The 25,233-nt window shown below is 39.8% G+C and overlaps 1 protein-coding gene across 2 annotated transcripts; it reads right to left on the bottom strand.

Moving 5' to 3' along the window:
• Window positions 1–21,307: 21,307 nt before the first annotated feature.
• On the bottom strand, window positions 21,308–24,971 carry LOC127085778 (putative disease resistance protein At3g14460). 2 transcript variants are annotated; one of them, XM_051026318.1, is made up of 2 exons: window positions 24,567–24,705; window positions 21,308–24,361 (listed from the first exon to the last, which is right to left on the bottom strand). In XM_051026318.1, exon 2 carries the CDS (start codon window positions 24,357–24,359, stop codon window positions 21,318–21,320), a length of 3,042 nt encoding a protein of 1,013 aa, XP_050882275.1. In that variant the 5' UTR covers window positions 24,360–24,361; window positions 24,567–24,705; the 3' UTR covers window positions 21,308–21,317. The 2 variants fall into 2 exon arrangements, with proteins under 2 accessions (XP_050882275.1, XP_050882273.1); XM_051026316.1 differs by having other exon boundaries at window positions 21,308–24,971.
• Between the last annotated feature and the right edge of the window lie 262 nt (window positions 24,972–25,233).

Here is a 25,233-nt window from a genome sequence, read left to right as displayed (position 1 = left end):
GGCTATTTCTTCGGAAGTATGCTAACCTTTACCATGAACACACGGATTAAAGCATAAAATACAATTGGAAATTGCATCATAAGATAAATATAGCAGCCAAGCATTTAGGCCAAATAATGCAGAATCATCATTAGGTAAACATGAAATAGGCAGCAAAAAGCAAAGCAGCCCCTGGCCCGGTCGCCTCTGCTTCGCCTAGCGAAGGCTCGGCGAAGGCTCGCTGCGGGCTCGCCTAGCGATGAGCTAGCGAGCGGCCACGGGTTTGACATTTGAGAACATTATAACTTCAACCTGCAGCATGGCTTATGGCATCCAACATATGATTATACGGTTCAGTTTCACAATAGGCAAACACATTTAAATTCTCATGCAAGACTTCAAAATGTTTATGAATTCAATTATAATCCACAAATTAAGAACATGAAGTGGTACCATATGCCAAATGAGAGTACAAAACGATCACATGCAAATTAAGATACTAAAGTGGTACCACATGCAAAATAAGGACACAAAATCATAATCATATGCCAATTAACCATATGCCAATTAAGAAGCTAAAGCGAATAATAGTGAAGCTAACCTGTTTGTAAATCAAGTCGTAACCTTGAATTGGCGAGCCGGATTGAGTTGGACGGCGGTAGCTTCGGAGCGAGTAAGCGGCCTTCAGGGTTTCCGCCTTCTGAATTCTTTGGATCAGCAGGGTTTCTGTGTTTCTCCCTCTGGATGCGTGTTTCCGTCCGTCTTCGTCCGTCCCTGTGTGTTCTTTTTCGTGGCAGAGGAGTAGGTATTTATAGTAGTGGCAATGGTGACCTAATGGGCTTAAAATGAGGTCCAAATTTTCAAATTCTCGCAAGCTTCGCTAGGCGAAGGAATTGCTCGCCTAGCGAGCAAACTAGGTTTGGGCTTTTTCTGGACCTGATGCTTCGCTGGGCGAGTGGCATGCTGAGATATTCGCTAGGCGAAGGAACTGCTCGCCTAGCGAGCAAGCTATTTTGGGCCACTTTGGATTAGGCCTGTTGTGAGCTGGGCTTTTGTCCATTTGATATCAGTGCCTTGCAGAACAAGTCAGAGGGTCTTGGAAAATGCTTTGTAATTTCAATGGGCAAATTTTGGGGTATGACAGCTGCCCCTGTTCAATATTCTTGCACCGAGAGAGTAGAATGGCATGTGCCGTTCGTGGTCTGGAGGTGAAAGATTATTGAACACTATAATGCCCCGAAAATTTGCGCTTGTCCATCAGTCTTGACGGAGATGGGCTTAGAGATGCCATCCAAGCAACTTGCTGAGGAGATTTCCAGATTGTGTCGTACGTTAGACGATATCTAGAGACATGGGTGTCACACCGGGTCGTACATCAGACCGTATAGTGAATTATCCATCATGCTGTTGACTTCGTTGGGGAGTCAGAGTATGTTATATACTGCTGGGGATAGGGGATCAGAATGGATCGTATGTTAGACCGCGTCTGAACACCAGAGTGAGTTGTTCATTAGGCGGATGACTTTGCTGGGGATGAAAGATCAGAATGGATCGTATGCTAGATTGCATCTGGGTTGCAGAATGGGCCGTCCGTTAGGCTGAATCTGCCGAAAAGGGAGTAGCCGTATACTAGACTACCATTCAGAAATGTACCTGTCCGAAGGTAGCATCTGAGTAAGGGAGTGGCCGTATACTAAACTACCATTCAGGAATGTACCTGTCCGAAGGTAGCACCTGAGGAAGGGAGTAGCCGTATACTAGACTACCATTCAGGAATGTACCTGTCCGAAGGTAGCACCTGAGAAAGGGAGTAGCCGTATACTAGACTACCATTCAGGAATGTACCTATCCGAAGGTAGCACCTGAGAAAGGGAGTAGCCGTATACTAGACTACCATTCAGGAATGTACCTGTCCGAAGGTAGCACCTGAGAAAGGGGAGTAGTCGTATACTAGACTACCATTCAGGAATGTACCTGTCCGAAGGTAGCACCTGAGAAAGGGGAGTAGCCGTATACTAGACTACCATTCAGGAATGTACCTGTCCGAAGGTAGCACCTGAGAAAGGGGAGTAGTCGTATACTAGACTACCATTCAGGAATGTACCTGTCCGAAGGTAGCACCTGAGAAAGGGGAGTAGCCGTATACTAGACTACCATTCAGGAATGTACCTGTCCGAAGGTAGCACCTGAGAAAGGGGAGTATTCGTATACTAGACTACCATTCAGGAATGTACCTGTCCGAAGGTAGCACCTGAGAAAGGGAATAGTCGTATACTAGACTATCATTCAGGAATGTACCTGTCCGAAGGTAGCACCTGAGAAAGGGAATAGTCGTATACTAGACTATCATTCAGGAATGTACCTGTCCGAAGGTAGCACCTGAGAAAGGGAATAGCCGTACATTAGACTACCATTCAGGAATGTACCTGTCCGAAGGTAGCACCTGAGAAAGGGAATAGTCGTATACTAGACTATCATTCAGGAATGTACCTGTCCGAAGGTAGCACCTGAGAAAGGGAATAGTCGTATACTAGACTATCATTCAGGAATGTACCTGTCCGAAGGTAGCACCTGAGAAAGGGAATAGTCGTATACTAGACTATCATTCAGGAATGTACCTGTCCGAAGGTAGCACCTGAGAAAGGGAATAGCCGTACATTAGACTACCATTCAGGAATGTACCTGTCCGAAGGTAGCACCTGAGAAAGGGAATAGTCGTATACTAGACTACCATTCAGGGATGTACCTGTCCGAAGGTAGCACCTGAGAAAGGGAATAGTCGTATACTAGACTATCATTCAGGAATGTACCTGTCCGAAGGTAGCACCTGAGAAGATGGAGGTTTAACTTGGTCGTACATCAAACCATACTTGAGTTGTTGAAGATCAGACTGGATCGTACGTTAGATCGTATCTGAGTTGAAAGAGTCATATGTTGAGCTGAACCAGAATGAACCGTATGTTAGGCTGTATCTGTATACGTTGTACTTGCAATAAATGTCTGGGATGGGCTTAAAGATGCCATCGCTAGGAGGATATCGAAGTGTTGTCAGAATGAATGTTCTGGAATATGTATCTGAATCTTGTCTGTGATTGATAAAGGCGTCTGCCTGAATTAATCTGCGAAGAAAAGGTTAGCGCTATGCTATGTCATGATGCATGAGATGTTTTATGCTTTCGAAAATAAATGCGAATGTGGTATGCATGCGTATGCTGTGAAATGATGTAATGAATGAGTTATGCGTATGAGAAGTTCTGCTTGGGGACTCTACTGGGGAAAATAAATCCCCATCTACTGATTGGAGATATTCGTGTTGAGGACCCTCTCTCGGCTGGGGGTTCTGATTTCTGTCTGATGGTAGAGATATTCAACAGAGCCTGGCTAGGGATGGATGAGATGATGATGCCGACCTCTGTTGGGGAATAGCTGGTTGTGCCGGGGAATACTGCCAACTTCTTCCGGGGAAAAACAGGCTTGCTGGGGGAAGAGAATTGATAGTGGATTCATTGGAAGCATGATTAGACCTTATCCTCGATCCCGAAGTCTTGTAGTAATTGCTATTGCTATTCTATGCATGTATTTTGGTAAACATTGGTCATATTCAAATGCATATATTAATTCAAATTAAATCAATGGGCGTTTACGCAAACAAAACAGAAAAAGTAAAACAAAAGTATCTTTTTTTGAAAGAAGGTTGTATTGATTTTGAAAGGAGGCCTATAAACAGGCAAATTGTGTACAAGGAGACAGAAATCCTAGTAAGAGGAAATTGTCAAAAGCAAAGAGACAGCTATGCAGAAAAAGTCCTATTGATTTTAAGTCTACTACCGCCATTATGTCTTCAAGCATCTCATCCCCTGCTGTCGGATAGAAGTGATTGGCTTGGTCAGTCCCTTGAACTTGGATGAAAGTTGACTGAGAACGGGACATAGTCATTACGCTTTAATCCCTAACTTTTGCCTGGACCGCCTTTTCAGGTTTTCAGTCCACCAGGATACCCTTTTTTGCCCAAGCCGCCTTTTCAGGTTTTCGACTTGCCGGGTGTACATTTTTATATGTTTATCCCTAATTTTTGCCCGAACCCTTTTGGTTCGCCGGGATGCCCTTACTTTTGCCTAGGTACGTCGACCTAGCGGGTCTCTTTTATGCGTAGTATTTTTTAACTATGTCCGCGTTCACAGGATGCGGGAAGTCTTCGCCATCCATTGTAGCAAGTATCATGGCTCCACCAGAGAATACCTTCATAACTACAAATGGCCCTTCGTATGTGGGAGTCCATTTGCCTCTGGGATCACCTTGGGACAAAATGATACGCTTGATCACCAAGTCACCAATTTGATACACCTGTCTCTTGACTCTTTTGTTAAATGCCTGGGTCATGCGCTTCTGATATATTTGCCCATGACAAACAGCCGCAAGTCTCTTTTCATCAATCAAATTTATCTGATCGAGTCGAGTCTGAATCCATTCATCTTCGTCTAAGCCCGCCTCTTTCATGATTCTTAGAGAGGGAATCTGGACTTCCACTGGTAAAACAGCTTCCGCTCCGTAGACTAAAGAGAAAGGAGTTGCCCCTGTCGAAGTGCGTACTGAAGTGTGATGACCATGGAGAGCAAATGGTAACATCTCATGCCAGTCTTTGTACGTTACTGTCATCTTTTGTATGATCTTCTTGATGTTCTTATTAGCAGCCTCCACGGCGCCATTCATCTTTGGTCGGTACGGAGAAGAGTTGTGATGCTTAATTTTGAACTGCGTGCAGAGTTCAGTAATCATCTTGTTGTTCAAATTAGTACCATTGTCGGTGATAATCCTTTCAGGGATGCCATACCGGCAAATAAGACTATTCTTGATGAACCGTGCCACCACATTCTTGGTGACAGAAGCAAATGAGGCTGCCTCTACCCACTTTGTAAAGTAATCAATAGCGACAAGGATGAAGCGATGTCCATTAGAAGCAGTAGGTTTAATCTCCCCAATCATATCAATGCCCCACATTGCAAAGGGCCAAGGAGCTGTCAACACGTTCAATGGAGCAGGAGGCACATGTACTTTGTCTGCATAGATCTGACACTTGTGACAGGTTCTGGAGTGCTGGTGGCAATCCGCTTCCATGGTAGACCAATAATACCCTGATCTCAGAATCTTCTTGGCCATTGTATGTCCATTAGAATGAGTCCCAAAAATACCGTCATGCATGTCTTCCATAATCCTTTCTGCTTCCTTCTTATCCACGCAGCGAAGCAGAGTCGAATCATGATTACGTTTGTATAATACTCCGTTACTCAGAAAGAATTTAGCGGAAAACTTCCTCAGGAATTTCTGTCCTTGATGGATGCCTCTTCAGGGTATTCCTGAGCTTCTAAATATCTTCTTACGTCGTGGAACCAAGGGTTCTCCTGTACCTTATCAGTGTTAAGTTCATAACAGTGTGCTGGTTCATCTAACCGTCCAATGGTAATCATGGGAGCTTCACCGTCCCATCTGACTCTGAACATAGATGACATGGTAGCTAATGCGTCTGCCAATTGGTTCTCCTCTCGGGGAAAATGTTCAAATGGGATCTCTTCAAAATATGGGATTAATGTCATTACCTGCTCTCGATAAGGGATGAGATTTGGATGTTTAGTATCCCATTCTCCTTTGATCTGACTGATTACCAAGGCCGAATCTCCGTATACACTCAAAAACTTGATTCGCCAATCTATAGCAGCTCTGAGTCCAAAAATACATGCTTCATACTCAGCCATATTATTGGTACAATGAAAACATAGTCTAGCAGTGAGAGGTGTATGGTAACCTCCGGGAGAAATGAGTACAACCCCAACACCATGGCCCAATGCATTAGAAGATCCATCAAAGACCATAGTCCATCGGGACCCCCATTCGGGTCCTTCATCTGGTTTAGGTTTTCCATTATCAGTAACAAGCATGACATCCTCATCTGGGAACTCAACATTCATAGATTGGTAATCATCCACCGCTTGATGAGCCAAATGATCAGCCAGCACGCTTCCTTTGATTGCCTTCTGGGTAGTGTACTGGATATCGTACTCTGTTAAGACCATCTGTCATCTCGCTATTCTTCCGGAGAGGGCAGGCTTCTCGAACATATATTTGATGGGATCCATCCTAGAAATCAACAAAGTGGTGTGATTCAACATATACTGTCTTAGTCGGCGAGCAGCCCAAGCCAAAGCACAGCAAGTTCTCTCGAGCAGTGAATATCTTGTTTCACAGTCGGTAAACTTTTTGCTCAGGTAGTATATGGCATACTCTTTTCGACCAGACTCGTCATGTTGCCCCAATACGCACCCCATTGAATTTTCTAACACGGTCAAATACATGATGAGAGGTCTTCCTTCCACTGGTGGTATCAGAATCGGAGGTTCCTGGAGATATTTCTTGATTTTGTCAAAAGCTTCTTGACATTCCTCATTCCATATCATCTCTTGATTTTTCCTCAGTAGCTTGAAGATGGGTTTGCAAGTAGCGGTCAAGTGGGAGATAAATCGAGCAATGTAGTTCAAACGTCCCAAGAAACCTCTGACTTCTTTCTCCGTACGGGGAACTGGCATTTCTTGAATAGCTCTCACTTTAGCCGGGTCAACCTCGATTCCTTTACTGCTGACAATAAAGCCCAAGAGTTTACCGGATCTCACTCCAAAAGTGCATTTGTTTGGATTCAATCTCAACTTGTACTTCTTCAACCTCTCGAACAGTTTGTATAAGTGATCGAGATGTTCTTCTTCAGTATGGGATCTAGCTATCATATCATCCACATATACTTCTATCTCATGATGAATCATATCATGGAACAAAACCACCATAGCACGCTGGTATGTTGCCCCGGCGTTCTTTAGGCCGAATGGCATTACCTTGTAACAGAAAGTGCCCCATTGCGTCACAAACGTAGTTTTCTCCATGTCCTCAGGTGCCATCTTAATCTGGTTATAACCCGAGAATCCATCCATGAATGAGAATACTTTGTGTTGAGCGGTGTTATCTACCAGAACATCAATGTGCGGGAGGGGAAAGTCATCTTTGGGACTTGCTTTATTCAGGTCTCGGTAATCTACGCACATTCGCACCTTACCATCTTTCTTCGGTACTGGTACCACATTAGCAACCCATTGAGGATAAGAAGTAACGGCTAGGAAACCGGCATTGAACTGTTTCATAACCTCGGCTTTGATTTTCTCAGACATTTCGGGACGCATGCGGCGAACCTTTTGCTTGACAGGACGGCAGTCTTCCTTCGTAGGCAGCCGATGCACCAATATATCAGTATCCAACCCGGGCATGTCTTCATAAGACCAGGCAAAAACCTCTACATAGTCGTGCAACATCTGGATCAACCTTACTTCCACACTGCTTTCCAAATTTGCTCCTATTTTGACTTCTTTTCCGTCTACCTCAGTACCCAGGTTTACGATTTCAAGGGACTCTTCATGCGGCTGTATAGTCCTTTCCTCTTGCAGTAACAATCTGGCAAGCTCTCCAGGGACTTCACAATCTTCCTCACTTCCATCTTCGGCTTGGTAGATTGGATTTTCAAAGTCATAATGAACAGTAGCGGAATTATTATCAATAGGATCCAGAGTGGATACGGATCTGCAATTTGTTACGTGAGTGTGTGTAAGAATGCATAGCTTGTTTGAAAGACGACAGGAAAAATAAAGAGCGCAATATTTGAATGCGAAAAAGTCCATTGATTTATTGAATATGAATATGCTTATGAAATGACAAAACCCTTAACAAATTAGCTATCGTGTCCCGGGCGTAGACACAATGCTTTAAGAAGTTCAATTAAAATTTGCAATGCTAAATAGACAATAACAATTACTCCTGACTAAAGGAGATCGGGATAGTGTCTTCAGCCTTCCAATTATTGAGTCCGTCGCCAATTGTTGGGTAGATCCAATTATCCAGGTCGCAATCACTGTCAGCATCTTCTACAACATTGATTTGATCTTTGACCATCTTTTCAGAGTTGAATCCCAGACCAGCTTTGTCAGACTTGTACGGTACGTTGATCAGTTGACCCCAGCCAGTACAGCCACCATCTTCGACCACAGCTTGAGCATCTTTCAGAGAAATCATAGCAGGAGGAGCACGAATAACCTTGGGCACACAGGGAGTTGGCTTAAGGACAGGATCGGGCGGAGAAACCACTTCAAATGACCGAGTTGGAGTCTCGAAGAATTCACCATCCATCTCAACGTATCTGAAGGTATGCACACTATTGACAATGTATTCTTCTTCCCCACACACAGTGACGATCTTTCCCTCTATTGGATATCTCAGCTTTTGGTGGAGAGACGAAGCTACAGCACCTGCCCCATGAATCCAGGGACGTCCCAGCAAGCAGGAATAGGCGGGGCGAATGTTCATTACATGAAATGTAGTGTTGAAAACTTGAGGTCCTATCTTGATAGGGAGAACAACTTCACCGTGGACAACACTCTTTGCACCATCGTAAGCACGCACTACAATGTCACTAGGCTTCAATTCAATGCCTTTACAGTCAAGTTTATCGAGCACGACTTGCGGTAGCACATTCAAGGAAGAACCATTATCAATCAACACATGAGCCAAAGTGATTCCCTTACACTCAATAGAAATATGCAGGGCCTTATTATGGTCTTTTCCTGCTGGTGTCAGGTCAGCATTGGAAAAGCCTAGGCCGTCGTCAATAGTCAGGTTAGCAACATAGTTTTCGAACTGATCGACGGAGGTCTCCTGAGGTACATGGGCAGTCTTCAGGAATTTTATCAAGGCATGGGCATGAGATTCAGAGGATAACAACAAGGACAACATCGAGATTTTGGAAGGAGTATGCCCCAACTGTTCTACCACATCGAAATCACTCTTGCGAATGATTTTCAGCATTTCTTCCATTTCTCGTTTGGCAACATCTTCAGTAGTAACTTTGATCGGTGTCTCTGACTGAGAAGGGTTGACTGGTTCCTTTCCTCGGTTTTCGGGAACCGGAAGTGAGATCTCTGGAGAGAAGATCCTTCCGCTTCGGGTAACCTTACTAGTCCCAACAATATCATTAGGATTAGCAGAATTGCTAACTTGCTTTACGCCATGGACATAAACATCACCTCCATAATTCCACGGAATAGCTTTGCTTGAGGAATACGGGATCGGGCCAGGTGCAGTAATGATCAGGGGAGCTACTCTGGGTTCAGCAATAATCTTCACAGGTATCCTGGGAGCAGTAATCTTCACTGGAACCTTGGACCTTGCAATCACAGATACTTCTTCAGCAGGGTTTTCTGTCTTAGAAACCCTTTCAAAGAGGATTGTACGATCGTCCATCAGTCGTTGGATACCATTCTTCAACTTCAGACAGTCCTTGGGCCGGAGTATGCAGAGATTGCAATCTTCAGTACAACCTGGAAATAAACCAGCTTGCAATAAATTCCTCTTTATGATCGGGAGAGGAGATGTTAAGTCCGCTACAATAGTGATGAGAGAACCGTCATCGAGAGCATTAACAGCCTTGTCATGATTAGGCATAGGAGCGGTGATGACATTAGGAGTCTCCAGAGGCTCGAACTCAATTTCCCCAACGTCGATCATGTCCTGAATCTTATTCTTCAACAGCCAACAATCGTTTGTATCATGCCCAGGGCTATCGGAGTGATATGCACACCTGGCATTGGGATTATAACGAGGCGAAGCAGTGTTGACATTTGCAGGAGGACCTCTGAGAGTGATTAAATTTACCTTCAGCATGCTTTGCAGTGCTTGTGCTAGAGTCATATTGAGCTTGGTAAACTGCCTTCTTGGTCTGTCTTGTCTTTGCTGGAAGTTTTGAGCTGGCGGGGCTGCGATTGTCACTGCTCCAACGGCATGGTCACCATTTTTCTTATTATGATTCTTCTGACCATACACAGCATTCGATTCATTCTTCCCATGATAGGACTTCTTACTGCTTGTAGAAGTAGCTGCCTGTAACTTTCCACTTCGAATGCCGCTCTCCACCCGTTCCCCTGTCAGTATAAGTTCAGTGAAACCTGATGAAGAACTCCCCAGTAGGTGGCTGTAGAATGGGCCAGTCAGGGTACCCATGAACAGGTCTACTAACTCTCGGTCAGTCATAGGGGGTTTGACTCTGCCAGCCAAATCTCTCCATTTCTGAGCATACTCTTTGAAGCTTTCTTTAGATCCCATAGCCATATTCTGCAACTGTAGCCGAGTAGGTGCTAATTCAGAATTGTACTGGTACTGCTTATAGAAAGCCGTTGCCAAATCAGTCCAGGTGCGGATGTCGGAGCTCTCGAGCTGATAATACCATTCCAACTGAGTGCCAGACAGACTTTCTTGGAAGAAGTGGATCCACAGTTTCTTATCAGTGGTATGCGGCTGAATCTTTCTCACATAAGCCCTTAAATGCATCTGAGGACAGGATGCACCATCGTACTTAGTGAAAGTGGGGATTTTGAATTTGCGGGGAATGGTCACATCGGAGACCAGACCCAGACTTTCGAAATCCAGACCAGGTGTCTTCTGACCCTCCATGGCTAGCATGCGTTCTTCCAGCAGTTTGTACTTATCATCTCTTGGAGAATACTGTTCATCTTCATACTCTTCATCCTCATCCTCAGGGTTAGAGAAATCAGCGTCCTCCTCCTCTTAATCCTTTTCCGCCCCCTCTTCTGGGCCATTCGGGATTCCAAATTTGATTCCCGTAGCCTGTCCTTTACGCCTTCTGCCCGGGTTAATGAAGCTCACAGCTTTCTTGTCCTTCTTCTTTTCGGCCAAAAGAGCCTTCAGTTCCTCCTGCCCCTTGGATAAGCTTAGCATCATCTCCTTGAACTGAGCATTCTGAGTCTGGAGATCTTTGACAGTTTGTTCGAGATCCATTTTCTGTTTAAGAGGCAGACCGTGAGAATATGGTCCTTTAGAATACCTGTTATGCAATGTTATGTGATGCAATGCATGAAATGTTTTCAAGGACTTTTGGAATTTAACTTTGCATAAATCACCAACAAGAGAGAAATGTTTATTACTAATATTTTCGATCAATGTTCATTACAAAAGGAATAATAGTAAAATACAATGAAAGCTCAAGTCTCCCAGAGGCGACTTCTTTTTGGGCGAAGATATGCATTGAGTCTTCGTTCCTCATTAAGTTGACTGGTGAGCTCTAATACTTTCTTCCTTTCTGCATTGAACTGAGCTTCGAAAGTATCTTTCTCTTCTCTCAACTGGGTCCAGGATCTTTTCAATTCCTCAACATCAGTAGGCATATCTGGGTAAGGAATGATCTGGGAAGTACCTCCTTCGACCTCTGATTCGACAATCAATGGTCCGACTGCGAGGTATGGCATGACAAGTTTGCGAGCTCTGGCGCGTACCCATCTGAGATAAGGCTCCATAGGAATAGAATTTTTCTTGCCTAAATTGCTTCTTTTCACCATGCCCCAAGCTCGTACAAACTTTTGACGGAGATTTTGAGGGTCATTGTCATAGTCGAACACTGTACCTTGAATAATCATTTCATGTGGACCATCTCTTCGGGCATACCCAAACTGACGTAGGGCTAAGGCAGGATTATAAGTAATACCTCCTCTTATCCCCATGAGGGGTACATTAGGGAATTCTCCACAACGGTCGATGATGATAACATTTTCTCTGAGGTTAGAACACCACCGGATGTCTGAATGGGAGAGTGTCATTATCCTTTGAGACCATTTCAGATTTTGATCATTCTTCAAGACTGATTGAGGGAGGTGCGAAATAAACCACCTAGACAACAACGGTACGCAGCACATGAGAGTCCCTTGCTTCTTCATAGTACGAGTGTGAAGGGAATGCAAGACATCTCCAAGTAAGGTAGGCACAGGGTTATGAGTGAGGAATATCTTAATAGCATTCATGTCTATGAATTGGTCTGGATTAGGGAATAACACCAAACCATAGATTAGCAATGCTAGAACATCTTCAAAAGCATGGACATTCATAACTTTTAGGAATTCTCGGGCCTTACTTATCAGAAATTTGGCAAGTAAACCTTTAATTCCACTTCTTGTTACCCAATTGGTCTCAATGTCAGATTTCGTCATGTGTAAAGCTGCGGCAACTTCTTCAGACTTTGGCATCTTTTCTAAACCGCTGAAGGGTATTTGATCCAGGATAGGTATCCCAAGCAGCTGGGAGAATTCTTCTAACGTGGGTACCAACTGATAATCTGGGAAAGTGAAGCAATGATGCTTAGGATCGAAGAACTGGAATAGGACTCTCATCATATCTTCTTTGAAACCAGTGGTAACCAGATTGAGGAGATGACCATGTTTCTTGTTAAACTGAGCATGATCGGGAAGTTCTGACACCAAATCCTTGAGTTGAGGAGAGATCGTCACAAGATTGATCCGGATAGTCTTCCTGGAAGCCATAACCTGTTTAACAGAGCAAAGCTAAATTCCTAAGTCCTTGAAACGGTTAGTATGATGTTATGATGTTATGATGATGTTATGCAAGCACAAGCATGTCACGCAACAATTATTCCTAGGTTTTAAGGCTTGCATGAGTTCCATAGGTAAGTACCCTCCCCACTGAAGTTTGGTTGGTTCAACCTGTCCTAGAATAGTAACCGGGTTCTAGAAGGATCTCAGATCATCGACCTTTCTTTAGGTCCACTTCAGTGCAACACCCAGTGGTTGACCGAAGCTTTCCTAAAGTCCAATCTCAAGGAGTGTAGTATCGAGTATCAACCAACCTCAGTCGGAACCGAAGTCAGTTATCTCACTACTTTCTAATGGCTAGGATAAGTCAATTAGGGTTCTAAAGGTCTGGTTAATGCTTTGATGACACCACGCGGAAGCCAAATTTTTCCTCAAATAACATGAGGAACATCAGGACAACCAAAGTGTCACATTAACCGTAGCTATCATTTTAACCATTCCAGTATACGCCGGATAGTCGCGATGATCTATTGCTACTTACCTAAGGTACACTAGATCCGGGTGTAGGATCTTTCACTCAACAATACCCTTAAAAGAAGGAACAATCCAAAAACATAAATGATTTTTTTCAAAGATGGACCTCTCCTTAAGTCCCCAGCAGAGTCGCCAGTTCTGTCATACGGTGAACTGGACTTTTTTGGATTTGTAATCGCAATGTCGCGGTTAGCAAGAGTCGCCACCGACTTTTCTTTTATCCCATAAGGAAAGGTGGAAAAGAACAGGAAAGACCTTAATTTTAAATTCTTAGGTTCGGGAGGTACTTTATACAAAGGGAAGGTATTAGCACCCTTTGTATCCATGGTTATCCATGGGCTCTTAATTGCTCAATCATTTATGTTTTCCTTGTTTGAAAAAAGTGGTTGAGAAATGTATGAAAAATGTTTTGAAAACGAGAATTTAACTTTGTAATGATTCTTGCATGAATGTATACAAAGTGGTTATCTCATTTAGTTTTTTGAAAGTAGTTTAGAAAAATATAACTTGGCAATGATCCTAGTACGGATGTATGCTAAGTGGTGATTTTCCAAAAGAAGACGTTTGAAAGGTGTGAGGTGCGAAAAGTATATTTTTTTTTAGGTTATGAATGAGCAATTAAGGTTATACCTGTCTGAGGTCTTTCCGGGCATTTCCTATCCTTATGAGGGTAAAACTGTCCTTACTATTGAGAAGCAAGTAGTTTATCCTTGGGATATATAAGGGTCATCGTAGGGTCATCGATAGGTCATTGAAGGCAACAATTGTGAGGATACCTTAGCATTCGAAGGGACTATCATCATTTAACCGTAGGCTACACCGAAGGGTCATCGAGGGACAAAATGGTATTTTCGAAGGCAACATCCGAGGGACTATGATGATTTTACCGAAGGGTCTTTGCTAAGGATATCCCCATATTCGCGGGACATGACCGTAATATTGTAATCGTGGGGTAATAAAGAGAGGTCCAATATCATTTATTTAAAGTCCATGTTTTAGGTTCATTAGGTAATTATGGTGATACCGCATTAAATCGATACATTAAAATCAACATTACATTAAACATTAATATAGTGAAATTAATTAGGCAATCAACATGGATCTTCACATTAAAGTGAAATGATTTAGGATCCCCCTCCATGAAGGCTTCCCATGCATAAAGCGGAGTATTAGCCGGCTATTTCTTCGGAAGTATGCTAACCTTTACCATGAACACACGGATTAAAGCATAAAATACAATTGGAAATTGCATCATAAGATAAATATAGCATCCAAGCATTTAGGCCAAATAATGCAGAATCATCATTAGGTAAACATGAAATAGGCAGCAAAAAGCAAAGCAGCCCCTGGCCCGGTCGCCTCTGCTTCGCCTAGCGAAGGCTCGGCGAAGGCTCGCTGCGGGCTCGCCTAGCGATGAGCTAGCAAGCGGCCACGGGTTTGACATTTGAGAACATTATAACTTCAACCTGCAGCATGGCTTATGGCATCCAACATATGATTATACGGTTCAGTTTCACAATAGGCAAACACATTTAAATTCTCATGCAAGACTTCAAAATGTTTATGAATTCAATTATAATCCACAAATTAAGAACATGAAGTGGTACCATATGCCAAATGAGAGTACAAAACGATCACATGCAAATTAAGATACTAAAGTGGTACCACATGCAAAATAAGGACACAAAATCATAATCATATGCCAATTAACCATATGCCAATTAAGAAGCTAAAGCGAATAATAGTGAAGCTAACCTGTTTGCAAATCAAGTCGTAACCTTGAATTGGCGAGCCGGATTGAGTTGGACGGCGGTAGCTTCGGAGCGAGTAAGCGGCCTTCAGGGTTTCCGCCTTCTGAATTCTTTGGATCAGCAGGGTTTCTGTGTTTCTCCCTCTGGATGCGTGTTTCCGTCCGTCTTCGTCCGTCCCTGTGTGTTCTTTTTCGTGGCAGAGGAGTAGGTATTTATAGTAGTGGCAATGGTGACCTAATGGGCTTAAAATGAGGTCCAAATTTTCAAATTCTCGCAAGCTTCGCTAGGCGAAGGAATTGCTCGCCTAGCGAGCAAACTAGGTTTGGGCTTTTTCTGGACCTGATGCTTCGCTGGGCGAGTGGCATGCTGAGATATTCGCTAGGCGAAGGAACTGCTCGCCTAGCGAGCAAGCTATTTTGGGCCACTTTGGATTAGGCCTGTTGTGAGCTGGGCTTTTGTCCATTTGATATCAGTGCCTTGCAGAACAAGTCAGAGGGTCTTGGAAAATGCTTTGTAATTTCAATGGGCAAATTTTGGGGTATGACACGATCCATTAGTGGAAAGATCAGATATGCGTGAAACCAAATGGAATAACTAAGATAGAGATAATCAACCACTATCTTAATCAATCGATTAATTACCCCAATCCTTGATATAGTTACCACTAATGATGAGTTAACATAATAAGAGAACAAGTAAAATATTGATAGACTTGTGTGAAGTTATTTTTATCAAACACTTGGTGTGCACTCCACACCAAGTCTCAATTTCACTCAAATAGAATGTGCATAATTTTACTTAGTTTCAATCAAAGTGATTGCACCAATTTATCGAACAACTTCTATGCACAACAATTAAGCGAGATTAATTTTACTCTTAATTTCACACAACACTCAATTTCTGCAGAATTTAAAGAGTTAAGAAAAAGAGAGAACAAGACCAGATTTGTTTAGGAAGTTCCCCGTTCATCCTCGCTAAGGGTACGTCTTCCCCGAATTCTAAATCTAGAATTGAGATATTTATTAACATGTTGCAAAGTTAATACAAAAGAAGAAATGATCACCACCAACCAACCCAAGGTGTTATTGAAGATCCTATTCACTTCTCTCCCCTTTATTCAAGTTGAACCAAGTCCTTCAAGCATTCCGAACAAACCTCCGATTGTAGCTACCTTATTTCAAGAACTCCACGTTCTCCAAAACTCTAGCTCAACTGATTTCGTTCTGATCTGCGTGAAACCTACGGTTGTAGCGACCTTATTGCAAGAACTCCACGTTCTCCAAAATTGTAGCTCGGCTGACTTCAATCGTAAGATGCTTGAATCCTAACCTTTCTTCACAATCCTCTGGTTACCTTTACTTGTTTGAACGAACCCACCATTCTTTAAACCTTTCACTCAGCTGAATCTATGAAGCAAAGATTAGTGCAAAAAAAACCAATTCTTGGAGGACAAAACCCCAATGGTTTTATTCAATAAAAACCCACTCAAAGCCTCTACCCAAACTAATATTACACAATCCTATTTGGATATTATCACCACAACAATATTATCAACAAAAATTGTTATGTGTAGTTGTTGAGAAATGCAATGAAGAATGAAGATGAAGAGGAACTTTAGTGTATATCTTTCACTTTTCTTGTTATTTGTGGAAGAAGAGACTCTAGAATATATATATATATATATATATATATATATATATATATATATATATATATATATATATATATATATATATATATATATATATATATATATATATATATATATATATATATATATATATATATATATATATATATATATGATGCATGGACAAAGTAACAGACATAACAGAATAATTTTGCAAAAATGCACAGCAGAAAATTGAGTGCCAACAGCGACCACTCGACATGTTCACACATGTCACTCATCCTGTTTAGACACGAGGCAAAAACTACTCAAATGAAGCAGGCGATGAGTCGACTCAAACAAGGGATGAGTCGACTCAAATAGGGTTTTTCCAGAGTTGAGTCGCCTATGACTCGGCCTGTTCAGACCCATGGCAACATGGTTCAAATGAAACAGGCAATGAGTCGACGCAATCATATGGATGAGTCGACTCATTTAGTTTTCCCAGGATTGAGTCGACCTATGACTCGACCTGTTCAGACCCGAGAGTTACACATACTGGAATATGTATGAATGAGTCGACCGCTCCAAGGTGTGAGTTGACTAAGAGTTCTTAGACTGTCAAAAAAATGGTTTTTGAGACTTATTCTGATCACTTGAAACCATTCTTTTATGAACCTAAGGTACCAAGGATGATCAAATGCATTATTCAAGTCAATGAGATGCTCCTATATGCATGGACACATTTCACTTATACTTTGCGCATGTTGGAGGATGAATGCATTCTATGATATGATGACACCGTCCAAATCACACATTATGAGCAACTAAAAAGGTTTGACATCATTAAAATAAGGACTATGAATCTTTGCCCTCATAGTCGTTGTTTTGAAAGAGAATGTGTTAGAGCATGTAATTTGCATTGCATCATATTTGTGTGTTAAAATCAATATTTTGACACAATTTCTAAGACGAATTTCAAAAACAATTTGAATGGTTAAGGTAGTTCATATATGTGTCCTTAATTACATCCAAAGAATGTGACTGACCATGATTTTGAATGTCATGAACCATAATTTTCAGATATTCAAATATACATGCTCTCTTATAACCATAATTTGTAATGACAGTTTGATTTTACAGTTTTCCATTTCCAAGAGAATATATGACTATGTATTTGAGGAATGGTCCATGTTTAGAAATCTATATTTTTCATCTTTAATGAAATTATAATTTTATTATGAAATTCTGCAAGAAGAAGTTTCATGTGAATTGAGAGATTTGAAGACACTAATTCCTTGGGATAAAGAAATGGTAAAGAAGACACAAAGACTTCTTGTGAGTAAAATTATTTATCGAATAATAATCAAAACACGAATTTGTATTACCCTATATGACAATGCATTGAATAATATCCAATGTAATGATAAACGTGTAACTTGTATAGAACGATATCGTAGATATTACTCTATATTTGAGTTCATATTTACAGACATGTTGTTACATGAATACTTTTGTTCATTTCCAATGTCAAATTTTGATTTCCAATATCAATTTGTTAAAGAACTTCGATTATACATGAAAATTTTGTTGATTTCCAATATCAAATTTTGTCACAATGAACAATTTTCGCTTTATTGCCTAAAGTAGACTTCCATTGTTAGATATTAACAAATTTCTTTTTGCAATTTGTAACAACTGAGATGAATATGCAACATGTTGATTAGAGATGAAGTCAACATGTGAAGGAGGAGTACGTGAAATGAGCTAAATTCAGTTGTACTTAGCTAGATCACAAAGATGTATGTTAAATCCAGACATCAAAATGTTAACTGTATTTGGTGTGCACGTTAATTTCTAGACGTTAAAGTAGTAATGTACTGGTAACCATATTATGCAATTTTTCTATGTACTAGTAACCATAACATCATATAGTGATATATCACATCATCCAAAATACAAACAAATTATCCACCAAATTGTCGTTAACTTTATAACAAGACCAAGTTAATGTAGAACTATCCAAACTCAAGTTGATTAACACAAACAGATTATCCAAAGTATAATAAAATTATACAAAACCTAAGAAAAAAAACCAACCTAATGCAACATTATCTCAAATACTTCATAAAAACATCATGCTTAAATTAAGTGAAATATCACATCATCCAAAATACAAAATACAGACAAATTATCAACCAAACATGGAACAACAACCAAATTATACTTAAATTTAAAAGTAGACCAAGTTAATGGAAAATTATCCAAACTCAAGCAGCTTAACACACATAGATTATCCAAAATACAATCAAATTATCCAAAATATAAGAACAAAACAAACATGATGCAACATTATCCCAAATACTTCAAAAAGTCTTCATATTTTTACCAATGCCTTCCTTTTCTTCTCCAGAACATCCCAATAACTTGAAGCCTTTGACAGAATTTCTTTCAACAAAACATTATTTGATGATTGAAGAAGATAAAGTGTAAGCTTCATCCTGGTAGGAGTCACAACCTGCATATAATTATAAACATTAAGTAACATCGGATATCTAATTATAGGGGAAATGTTTAAGAAATAACGATCACATTAATTCAACTTACAATTATCACTTCATAATCACTCCTGAACAGACATTCAATCATCCATTTGGCAACCCACACTCCATAATCATTTATATGGCCAGTCATTTAAATGCATTAGTGTCACATTAATAGGTTATTTCAATAAAATAGGAAAACATGGCAAGGGTTGAGAAAACTTATGAATTGGGATGCTGCTTTGGGAGGCACCTTGGTTGAGCAATGCAAAAGTTTGTCACTATATTGTTAAGACAATATAAACTGAGTTCACCAAAAGAATCATGATGAAAAATTTCTTCAAGAAATAATTCCTGCCACAATAATAAATACCAAATTTGAATTAAAAAAAACAATAATTTGGAAAGTAAAACAAATTATATATAACATGCATACCAATTTTAGAATTGTCTGACATCTATCGACAAATGGCAAAAGGTCCAACCAAAGAAGTTTTCTTTCAATAAAATCAACAACTAGGAGATACCAGTGCAATCCATGATCATTAATAGGAATAACAATCTATAAATAAAACTAATATTAGGTGGTATGAAAAAAAAAACAATTTTGAATGTAACAACTACTTTCTTAAAGTAACCTAAAATGACCTTTGAAATAGAAGAAATTGTTGTTTTCATGTACTTAGCTTGATAAATTTTCTGAACATATTCAGCTGAATGTTGTTAGTCCATAGCGTATTGCTTAAAAAATGTAGTTTAAGTCAATAATTAATACTTAATGAATGTAAATGTAGGAGTTGATTTTCTCTCGGTTGCTGACATTTTTCTAACCAATTTTTGACGCTCCACTTTAGGTGTTTGTGGCGTAGTAATCTTTTGAGTCTTGGTTATCATTAAGGGTGTGCATGATTCGAAATCTAAACCAAATTGAACCAAATATACGGATTGGTTTGGTTTTTAAAACCACTTTGATAAAACCGGTTTATATTTTTAAAATCGGTTTATGTTTGGGTCGGTTTGGTTAATAACCGGTTTGTACTACAAAAAATTAGTTTTTGTTTGGATCAATTTTAAAATCAATTTTCCTTCAAATTTAATTTTCATTCAAATTTAATTTTCATTCCAACAACTTCTTAATTCTATTCAAACGCTCTTGAAATCAATCATTATTAGTTTCCCATGTCCTCCGGCAATTCAGTAAGCCTTTTACAGCCGGCCAACAACAAGAACTGCAGATGGTAAAGCTTGCATATTTCAATAGGCAGCCTTTCAATATTAGTGTGAGAAAGATTTTGCATCCCACACACCATCTAATACTAGCAAAAAAATTGGGTAAACGGTGTTGATGTCACTTGTACCATTACTCCTTGTTTTTGGAGTAATAGATCTAACAATGTTTTCAAAAACACTGAAATCATCAACATGATTTGAGAAATCTGCCCACACTTTGAACTCAAATTTGGCATGTTAGCATAAAGAAGTGCATGTTGAAGATCCACCAGTGTTTCCTTCACCTTTTTCGAAAGTGAAACATTAGCATTCTTGATCCGGAAGGTGTCGACCAGCTGAGTAGAAACAATCTTTTCTAACAATACTTTCAGAGTTTGAGAGTGACACAACTGTTTCTTTCTGAATACCATCCATTAGATACTTTGTTTTGTAACAACAAGAAGAAGATGAAGAATTGCTTGAGAAATAAATAACAACAAAATCAAGAATGATTTTTTATAAAAGAAATCTGTTCCTTTCCTACCACCGCGTTACGCAATTCGTATATCAATTAATCGACTGCCTTGCCCCTATTTCTAAAAATTCTAACATGCCCTCCATTTTGAAATAAATAATTCAAAATATCCTATTTTTAATCATTCCTTTCTATTCTCTTTGTTCACCGCATCCATCAAAAATCGAGAATTTAATCTGTTAGTCTATATTTGTAAAAGTTAAATGTATAAAAATCAACCGGAAGTCAACTGCCTAGTCACTCTTAAAAACTTCTTTACTTGTCTAAATTTCCTGTTTTCTTACATCAATACATAGAATACTTGTTGATGTGGGTCAAGATGGAAATTGGGGTTTTCTTGCTATCGTAGCTTTACTTGCTAAAACATGTCCGGTATCAAATTTGTGATGAGGATCACTATGATATACAAAGTGACATCAATGTTATTTACAACTCATGAGGTCATGTCTCTCAAATCAATATATGCACAACAAAATGCAGCCTATCCTCTTTTTATTCTTATGAGTATGGATCCTCTCTACTGCATCCAGTGTACTATGGCAAAGCAGTTGCTGCAAAATCAAATCTGAAAGATAATTGTGGCTCGTCGTAGTTACTCCGGCAGTCACCTCCTTTCTGTATCCTGTAAAAAAACCTGAAGAGAAATGGAAGTAAATAATAGTCAAATAGAAATGTGATGCTAACATAATATGAAAGAAACAACAAAAGCAGTATTTAAAAGACTCACCCGGAAAAGACTCATGTGATCAATTCGTCATCAATAATTATGGACGGAATGTGAGCAATCTTACGCCACTCTTTCCCCCGCTTTTTCCGCAAACTTGCTTCCAGTAATGGACAGCGAGTCACACTTAGTACTGAAAGAGAGGAAGGAAATCCTTTCTTTGGCAACGACTTGAGTTTGGGAGCGTTGATAATCTCAAGGTTTTGGAGAGAAGTGAGGTGTTGAAGCCACTTCTCATCAATGCTTGTATCATTAAGACCACAAATGCATAGTGTCACAAGCGATGTAGGTAGCAATGGTCCCATCAGCGTGTTCACTATGTCATCGCCGATAATTCGCAACTCCGAGAGACAAGTGAGGTGTTCCCAAGTTGGCTCAGTATCCCATATAATCCCACCAACAGAGCCAACAGATAGTTTCTGTAAACGTCTAGGCAACTCATCTATGACAAAAGATTGAAGATTTGGTAGATTATCGATTTCCATTTCTTGAAGGCTAGCCAGACTGTTCATTGCTTCTGGCAGTGAATGAAGCTTCTCACACTTCCACAGTGCAATATAAAGGAGATTTGGAGTTGCCAATTCACCTGGGGAAAATGACTCCAGTTTATTACAATCCCATATTTTGATGCTTCTAAGAAATGAGAGACTCTTTTCCGACTTGTCTTCTGCAATTAATATTGATTTCAGATTTATACAACCCTCAATGAACAGACTCTTGAGGACAGGGAGAGTGCCTAAGGTAAATGATATCATTGAATTACAACTATAAGATATTTTCAATTCCTCAAGCAATGTATAATTATGCAAATAGTCGTGAGGAAGGAATTCTAGATTCTCACAATTACTGATTATGAGAAGTTTCAAGGTTTTTGGCAAACCATCGGTTGGAAAAGACATTGAAGATGGAATGCCGTCTATGGTGAGCTGTTGAAGAGAGTTCAAAGGGAACATCAGTTGCCGAAATACATGATCAGATAATGGCATTGATTGAACCAGTAAAAGACATTCACTTAACTCAAGTTCAGTCAAGGAAGGAAATTTGTCAATTATGTTTCCTACTATCAGTTTCGGGCACTTACTAAGCGATAAAGTTTTTAGACTAGGAAACGTTGTAGTCGTACCTCCAATCAAGTCCCATTCCTCCCACTCTTGCATATTCTCAAAGTGTAGAATCTCCAAAGAGGGAAATGGTTGAAATGAAGAACCACCACTTCCATAGAACTCAATACCAATTGTCTCCACTGATTGCATCCCTTCAATAATGAGTTCTTTCAGATTACTCAATTGTCCAAGGGGTGGAAGCCATAAACAATCATTACAATTCGAGATCCTTAAATACACCATGTTGCTAAATGAAAAATCACCTAACCAATTTGGAAAGCTGATTCCACCATAGCCTTTGATGGTGAGACTTTTCAAATTTGTTGAGGGTCGCAACTTTTCAAGTACAACACTTTGACTTTGTGAATGTAAAAAGGTACTACCACAATCCCATTCCAAGACTAATTCGTCTATTTGTTCTTTCATCTTTATGTTGGCTCGATCTACTTCAAAGGGGTGATTAACATTTTGTAGATGTGAGATTGAAAGTTTTCCGTGTAGGTGGAGAAGTTTTCCTAGCTTTGCAATATTCAATCCACTCTTATGTTTGCTGACAACAAAGTCAGACAAAGTGTGGAGATTTTCTAGTTTGGCTATTTGTGCGGGCATGTCCCTCAATGCGGTGTTACTAACGTCAAGGTGGCGCAGATTGATCAATTTTCCCATGTCCTCCGGCAATTCAGTGAACCTTTTACAGCCTGCCAACAACAAAAACTGCAGATGGTAAAGCTTGCATATTTCAGTAGGCAGCCTTTCAATATTAGTGTGAGAAAGATTTAAGTATCGCATGTCTAACAAATTTCCAATAGAATTGGGAACCTCGGTGATACTCTTGTAGCTTGACAGAGACAACATGCGTAATTGTTTCATTGTTGGCAGCAAGTCATGTACTACCTTGTTAGATAGCAAACAAAGAGGCAATTGTTCTTGTAATGGGAATGCTAGAAAGGTACGCAAACCATTTAATCCCAATAATTTATCAAATTTGCCATATGAATCATATGTCTCTCTGTTGTATGAAAAATTCTGCATCCTATCATCTAGGTTATGTTTGTGCATATTGATACGGTATGGAGATGAAACCTCTGTAGCTAGATCATGGATGAAGTTGTGCATTCCAAAGTTTCCTTCCTCATCACCAATAGATCGTCGATGTATCAATGACCTTGACACTAGATCATCAAAGTATTCTTCTCCAACTTTTTCTTGATCTGTGGAAGATGATTCAAGTAAGCCTGCTGCAATCCACAACTGAACTACCATCTTTTTTTCTAAGATGGACTTCTTCGGAAAAATTGAACAATATTGAAAACACTGTTTTAAAGGATAAGAAAGGAAGTTGTAGCTTAATTCGAGAGAAGCTAGCACCTCATAAGTTGTTTCCTGAAAGTGACTTTCTAGCACATAATTCCAATCATATGGGTTTACTGAGATGCGAAGAAGAGCCCCATGTTCTACCGCGGCTAATGGTAATCCATCACACTCTTTTGCAATTTTTCTGACAATTTCTTTTTTAAATGCGCCAACTTCTTCTAGATAGGATCGTTGTTGGTAGTTATGTGCTCCAAATGCGTGTTCGGCAAGTAAAGACCAACAATCTTCAACTTTCAAGGGTCTCAGATAGTGGACAGAAAGAAAGGTTTGCACGGATAGTGCGACTCTTTCATCTCTTGTTGTGACAATGATCTTACTTCCCGATTCCCCAGCATTAAAGATATCCATCAGTAATGTCCAATTGATAGATCTTGCATCCCACACACCGTCCAATACTAGCAAAAAAATTGGGTAAATGGTTGTTTGTAAAGTAGTAATAGATTCAAGAATGGTTTCAAAAACACTCAAATCATCTACCTCATTTGAGAAATCGGCCCACAATTTTAACTCAAATTTGGCCTTAACTTGAGGATCATTGTAAAGGTGTTTGGCAAGAGCTGTTTTGCCAATCCCTCCCATACCTACAATGGTAATCACTCTTATTTTACTTTCACTATCACTATCACTAGACAACAAAAGATGTTTAAGTTTGTTTATATCAGCATCTCTTCCATAAATAGAAGATTCATCGTCACCTGAACTTAAGCCTTGAAATATTTGAATTAGATTTTCCTTTTTAGACTTGATCAGTGCAATTAAAAAACTTAAACGAGAATGATTTTTGACCTGATTCGCAGTAAGTACGGTAGCATACAGTAAAAAATCGCTTTCGTCAAGCAAATTGGAAACTTGAAAAACAACACGTTTGAGCAAATCCAGCGATCTGTTGTTAGCTTGAGTGGGGATGAGTTTGTTGTTAGCATGATATAGTACATCTTGAAGATCCAGCAGTGTTTTATGAAGCCTTTCCATGAGTGAAAGGCTACTCATGCTCAAGTCGTCGAAGCATAGACCAGAAACAATCTTTTCTAACAACACCTTAATAGAATTTGAGAGTTCTCCATGAATGGCCTCCATTAGTTACTTTATTCGGAAGAAGGAGATGAAGAATATGCAATATTTTTTTATAAGCTGAAGTCTTTTCTTTCACGTGTGGTTGTAGAAAAGAGGCTGTCAAATCACATCAAGTGGCGGCTTATGTCTTGAAATTATCTCTGCATGCATTTTAAATCAATATATTTTTTGTAAATTACATAATCAATCATATTTTTGTCAAAAATTAGTTTGGAGTAAATTCGGCATATCCGAAAATATGAAATGAAAAATTGAATTTATCATCACCTTGCATGGTCATCTCTTTCACACTCCATACAACCTCCATAATCCAAAATCTTAAAAAAATCATTCTCAATCAATTTTTTGACTCTAAATCATCATTCTTGTGATTTATCGC

The sequence above is a fragment of the Lathyrus oleraceus genome, chromosome 5 (genome assembly GCF_024323335.1).
Source record: "Lathyrus oleraceus cultivar Zhongwan6 chromosome 5, CAAS_Psat_ZW6_1.0, whole genome shotgun sequence".
NCBI classification, from domain to species: domain Eukaryota; kingdom Viridiplantae; phylum Streptophyta; class Magnoliopsida; order Fabales; family Fabaceae; genus Lathyrus; species Lathyrus oleraceus.
This window is presented reverse-complemented; position numbering and strand designations above follow the sequence as displayed.

What these genes read in the sequence shown, in the direction of transcription:
- LOC127085778 (XM_051026316.1), bottom strand. Translation starts at nt 24,857, where the DNA reads ATGGAGGCCATTCATGGAGAACTCTCAAATTCTATTAAGGTGTTGTTA.